The 6,000-nt window shown below is 49.5% G+C and overlaps 1 protein-coding gene across 2 annotated transcripts in view; it reads right to left on the reverse strand.

The window, feature by feature from the left end:
• Positions 1-2,579, reverse strand: part of ADCY3 (adenylate cyclase 3) — a 219,802-nt gene extending 217,223 nt beyond the window's left edge. For both annotated transcript variants that reach the window (XM_088447575.1, XM_088447574.1), the window contains exon 1: positions 608-2,579. In XM_088447575.1, coding sequence (XP_088303701.1) covers positions 608-1,282 — 675 coding nt within the window. In that variant the 5' untranslated portion in view covers positions 1,283-2,579. The remainder of the gene's footprint in view (positions 1-607) is intronic.
• Positions 2,580-6,000: the final 3,421 nt, after the last annotated feature.

The following is a 6,000-nucleotide window of genomic DNA, read 5'->3' on the forward strand; positions in this document are numbered from 1 at the left end:
CATTCTGTGTGTATATTGGGGTCCCATTCCCAAGATATTCATTATGATATGGAAATATTCCGAAATACGGAATATTCCGTTATCCAAAATACCCCTGGTCCCAAGCATTTTAGATATGGGAGACTCAACCTGTATTAATAATCTGTTAATTAATCCATAATCTGTACATACTCGAGCATTCCTCTACACTCCTTACAGCCCCCAACCCACACCAAACCCTGGCACCAGACAGATATCAGAGGACACCTGCACGGGATAGTCTATCCGTATCAGTGGTGTGACCTCCAAAGCTCAGGGGGTATGCAACCTAAAATAATGACAATAGTGTAGTAAATATTTCGTCACTCAGCTCACAGTCACCTCTTTTAAAAGGCAGATAAGAAAAAGTTGCAAATTAGTTTCAGAACTATTACACGCAGAAAAAGTGAAAAAAATACAAATTTCTAAACACATTCTATTATTTTCACAACTTCATATGAAACATGAAGACTATTTTATGCAGGTCTCCACTTTGCAAGATGTTTTTTTTTTTGGGTGGATTTGCAACTTTTGCACATTCTGCCGAATGCCCCTGAGAATTTGTGTGAGGTGTTAGCCCGGTACTCACCTGACGTAACAAAGCATTGGTGTCCATAGATCCTTGCTGCTGCTGGGCAATGGTCACCCCGAGTACCAGAGTGTGTATTCCACAGGAGACAGTGGTGATCAGGACAATTGGGGTGAGACGGAGGGGCAGAGTAATGAAGAAAGAAAACACGAAAAAGGCCTGCCAGCCAACGGTGTCGCTGGCTTCGTGGAAGTGGGCGTAGTTGAGGCCCAGGTATGAGAAGATCTGTGCAGCGATCAATATCCACAGGATGTACGGGACAAACTTTCGGGAGATGCGATCCGGTAACAAGCCGAACTTGCATAGGACGAACAGCAGGAGGTGTGCCAGGAGACCGACCGCAGCCACCAAGGTAGAAGCCAGCTTGTCCTGGGTGTAGACCACAGCGCACATGACTATAACGTAGCAGTCAAAGAGGGCGGCGAAGACCACCAACACCAGCAGCGTCTCGTGGCGTTGTCGGCGGAAATATGTTTGGTAGAGGTTTTCCAGTGACTCCGGTGCAAAAGTCAGACGCATAAACCGTGGCAAGCAGAGACAGCAGCCGGAGCTCCGCACTGTGACCTCATGTGTCCGTCCGACGCCATGCTCCGGGTCCGAGGGCAGGCTGACCGAATAGTCTGCCGAGTATTCGGCTGAGTACTCGGGCTCGGAAAAGGCCCGGTTCCGAGGCATCTTTGCTGAAAGTATATTGTAACCTTCTCTCCCACCGAGAACCAGAGAGATCCCACTGAGCTTTCTGAAGATGGAAAATGTCTTGACCCTAGCAGACACGGGATTGAGGGTGGATGACTTGCGCAAAATCAACGCCCGCTGTCTTCAAACACCAAGCATGGCTACCACGCATCTCCTCTCAGCTGTCCACCGCTCTCCTTCAATCTCATCGCACCGTCCTTGTACTTAGAATCCCAAAACCTGGTCGCCCAATATTGATAATTTCTCGCCACATCTATGTATCTATGAAAACATCCCTTAAGTTATTTAAAGGAAGGTGGAGGTGTTCCCTTAATAGGTCCATGGCCCAAAGGGCCTTTTTTCCACGGTACGGTGCACGCCAAACAAAGCAGGCATTTGCGTAAGGGGGTAATAAGTGATCACCGGCCAATCGCGTCAGCCACAGCCACCGACTGGGACCCGTCTCGGGATTAGGTGGACAGGTGCATTCCTCGGCCTCACCAGGTTGAAGGTGCAATTCTTCTCATGTTAAGCATGGGCCAGGCATATGCTCTCCTTTCGCCTCGCTCCGTTCCCCCTTGTGCAATCTGTTGTTTTTAATCAAAGAACAGGATGTAATTCCTCCCAAAGCCTGGATCTTGTGTCCTCAATCAGGCACGACTCGTGACAGAAACCCAGAGAAGAAAAAAATCTGCATGTTCAAATCCCACGAATACACAAACATCCCTCGGCGACGGAAAAAAAATAAATATATATATATATATACGTATAAGAAAATCTGGGAAGAGCGGATTGAAAACACCAATCCTGTAAGTCAATGTGCAATGTAAGAAAAATATAAATAGTGATATATATTTTTTTAAAATATCTGGGATGGGGCGATGTATAAAGAGGATGATTTCAATTGTGCAACGTACAGGTTGCTCTTCCGAAAATCCTACATCTCCTGCTCTTCACCCCAGTGATGCCGAATGCTGGGAACGTTTTCCATCTACAGCAGGACGGACGGACGGGTTTTTCTCCATAGTTAGGGAACTGTTATCTAGAATTTATTCCCCCCTGGGAATCACACAAAGGAGAGAGGAGCAGGCATATATATGTGCAGCTAACCCTGGTCTTCATCCACAGACACCACCACAAATGGGCCTGGAGGTCCTATCCTGTACGCCCCAACGCTGTGACAGCCTCCGTGCTGTCCGTCACACAGGTCCTTGCAGGGATCCCTGGTCTGGGCTCGGCATTTACATCACATCCATTTTTTGCTGCTGGTGCTGTGAGCATCTTCCACCTCCCCCCGCCTCCCTCCTCTCACTGCCTGTTCCTTCCAGCCTCATGTGTCTTGTGATGTGGAATGCTCTGCAACACTTGGCCTGCCATCTGCTGGGAACCGCTGGAACTGCAGGCAAGGCCCATTAGCTCACAGTACGGAATGGTCGTATTAGCACTTATGAGCATGTGATTAACATTTTGCTTACATAGTGCCAGCATAGTCCATGTCGCTGTACGATTTGTTAGTGACAGAGGGCCTGATTCAGGAGCGTACGCGATGGTGATTACGGACGCGGATCGAGCGGTTGTTTGCCATCGCGTATGTGTATAACCTGCACTGCGCCAACGGACGAACAGAGGGCCTGATTCAGAGCCGGACGCTCTTGAAGAGTGCTCGCTCTGAATCAGGGCATTTTTTTTTTTTTTGTTGCGGCCTCCTGGCTGCTCGCTAAGCTGTGGGTAACCATCGGGACTTGCGACGAGACCCTTGTGGTAGGGTCTCGTCCGTCGCAAGCCCCAGAGAGCTTCCTGCTCTAACAGATGGTGATGTCAGTGGTGCCTCCCACAAACGGCAGACGTTCCTTCGGGAACGTCTCCGTTTGAAGAAACGTCTCCGTTTGTGTAGCCACCCCCCCTCCCCGCCTACAATACGGGGCGAGCTGTCGATCAACATCGACAGCCGCCCCGTTTGTAGCGAGCCCCGGAGCGAGTGAATTTCTCTCTTGTTACAGGGCTTGCGCATGTGCGCGGCGCGTGCGCAGTGCCCCACCACCAACCCGCTTACGAGCGGGTCTGAAGCAGGCCCATAGTCCATCGCAGAGTGACAGGCTGTCACCATTACGGGGGGGGGGTGACGGGGGGAATTTTTCAATCAAAATCTGCATCTTATTTGCATAATTCAAACAACTAAAAGTGACAACACTACAGTGCTAGCAGACGCTGGGGTGTGCTCCATTTGTACATCTGTGTGCGGCTGAAGGCGTGATTCACTACGAATCGCTATTACGCACGCAGTTCAGCTGCAAAAATATGCTAATGTCTGCAACTGCTCTTCCGGCATAGAGACGCCCACTAACGCTTTTGGACATCCGTAAGATCTGGCAGTTCTGCGTACTTATCAGTAACATCGCGTAACATCGAACCCTCACGCACAATTACAAAAGGTCTGACCTGACTCAGAAAACGCTAACCTCACCGCACGCAGTGAGTACACAAGTTGCGTATGCCGTCACAGTGGCTAATTTATGCACGCCCAGGAAATGGCATTGAAATGGACAGACACACCAGCAACCGTGTTTCTCCGACCGCTCCCCCATCACAACCCTAGACGCTGACGTCCCGTCACTCACTCTGCGATGACTTTCTATGTGCGTGCGTGATTGCAGTGTGATCGCAGTGCTATCATTGTGCATGCGCAGTACGCACCATCGGACGATCTGCGTACGCTGTTGCAATTGCGATCCGTAAGTCAGGCCCTGATTCTCTGTAAGGAGGGCTCTGATGCGAGTGTCCGCGGATTTTCCTCACGCTAAGGTCCCTTGTGCTACATCTGTGGCTTTGTACGCGTGTAAAACCAATCCCTGTGCCAATAAAGTCACAGCCCGGCATCTCTAGTATTCCGCTGGGTTTGCGAATATGACGCAAAATTTAAAGAAAAGTTTGGTACGCCTCTCTCAGAGCGTCTCAGATGTGCCAGGCACCTCGCTCCATATGGCAACTGGACAACTAGTATGTGAGGACACAACTGTAGAACACAACTTAAAAAGAAAATAAATGGGAACAATAAAATAATAACAATAACATTAATTATTATTATATTACCTGTTGTCTGCAGCTTGTAATCGCTTCTGCCAACCTTTGTTTTATTTTAGGTGTTCTAGTTGTGTTGCTTGGCATGGGGGCCCTGTCGTGGGAGTGGCCCAGGTGACCAGCAGCGCTATACAGACTGGTGGCAGCAGCACCTTCACCCACCACTCACACCAATGTCAGTGTGTGCCCTGTGCACAGACTGCTATGTAACCTCTCCTATTCACTCACCACTCACACCAATGTCACTGTGTGCCCTGTGCACAGACTTTTATGTAACCTGTCCTATTCACCCACCTCTCACACCAATGTCACTGTGTGCCCTGTGCACAGACTGCTATGTAACCTCTCCTATTCACCCACCACTCACACAAATGTCACTGTGTGCCCTGTGCACAGACTTTTATGTAACCTGTCCTATTCACCCACCTCTCACACCAATGTCACTGTGTGCCCTGTACACAGACTGCTATGTAACCTATCCTATTCACCCACCACTCACACCAATGTCACTGTGTGCCCTGTGCACAGACTGTTATGTAACTCTCCTATTCACCCACCACTCACCAATGGCACTGTGTGCCCTGTGCACAGACTGTTATGTAACCTCTCCTATTCACCCACCACTCACGGCACTGTGTGCCCTGTGCACAGACTGCTATGTAATCTATCCTATTCACCCACCACTCACACCAATGTCACTGTGTGCCCTGTGCACAGACTGTTATGTAACTCTCCTATTCACCCACCACTCACACCAATGGCACTGTGTGCCCTGTGCACAGACTTATGTAACCTCTCCTATTCACCCACCACTCACACCAATGGCACTGTGTGCCCTGTGCACAGACTGCTATGTAACCTCTCCTATTCACCCACCACTCACAACAATTACACTGTGTGCCCTGTGCACAGACTGCTTTGTAACCTCTCCTATTCACCCACCACTCACACCAATGTCATTGTGTGCCCTGTGCACAGACTGCTATGTAACTCTCCTATTCACCCACCACTCACACCAATGTCACTGTGTGCTCTGTGCACAGACTGTTACGTAACCTCTCCTATTCACCCACCACTCACACAAATGTCACTGTGTGCCCTGTGCACAGACTTTTATGTAACCTGTCCTATTCACCCACCTCTCACACCAATGTCACTGTGTGCCCTGTACACAGACTGCTATGTAACCTATCCTATTCACCCACCACTCACACCAATGTCACTGTGTGCCCTGTGCACAGACTGTTATGTAACTCTCCTATTCACCCACCACTCACCAATGGCACTGTGTGCCCTGTGCACAGACTGTTATGTAACCTCTCCTATTCACCCACCACTCACGGCACTGTGTGCCCTGTGCACAGACTGCTATGTAACCTCTCCTATTCACCCACCACTCACACCAATGACACTGTGTGCCCTGTGCACAGACTGCTATGTAACCTATCCTATTCACCCACCACTCACACCAATGTCACTGTGTGCCCTGTGCACAGACTGTTATGTAACCTATCCTATTCACCCACCTCTCACACCAATGTCACTGTGTGCCCTGTGCACAGACTTATGTAACCTCCTATTCATCCACCTCTCACACCAATGTCACTGTGTGCCCTGTGCACGGACTGCTATGTAACCTA

Source organism: Taudactylus pleione, unplaced genomic scaffold (genome assembly GCF_031769625.1).
Source record: "Taudactylus pleione unplaced genomic scaffold, aTauple2 ptg000434l, whole genome shotgun sequence".
Classification (NCBI taxonomy): Eukaryota; Metazoa; Chordata; class Amphibia; order Anura; family Myobatrachidae; genus Taudactylus; species Taudactylus pleione.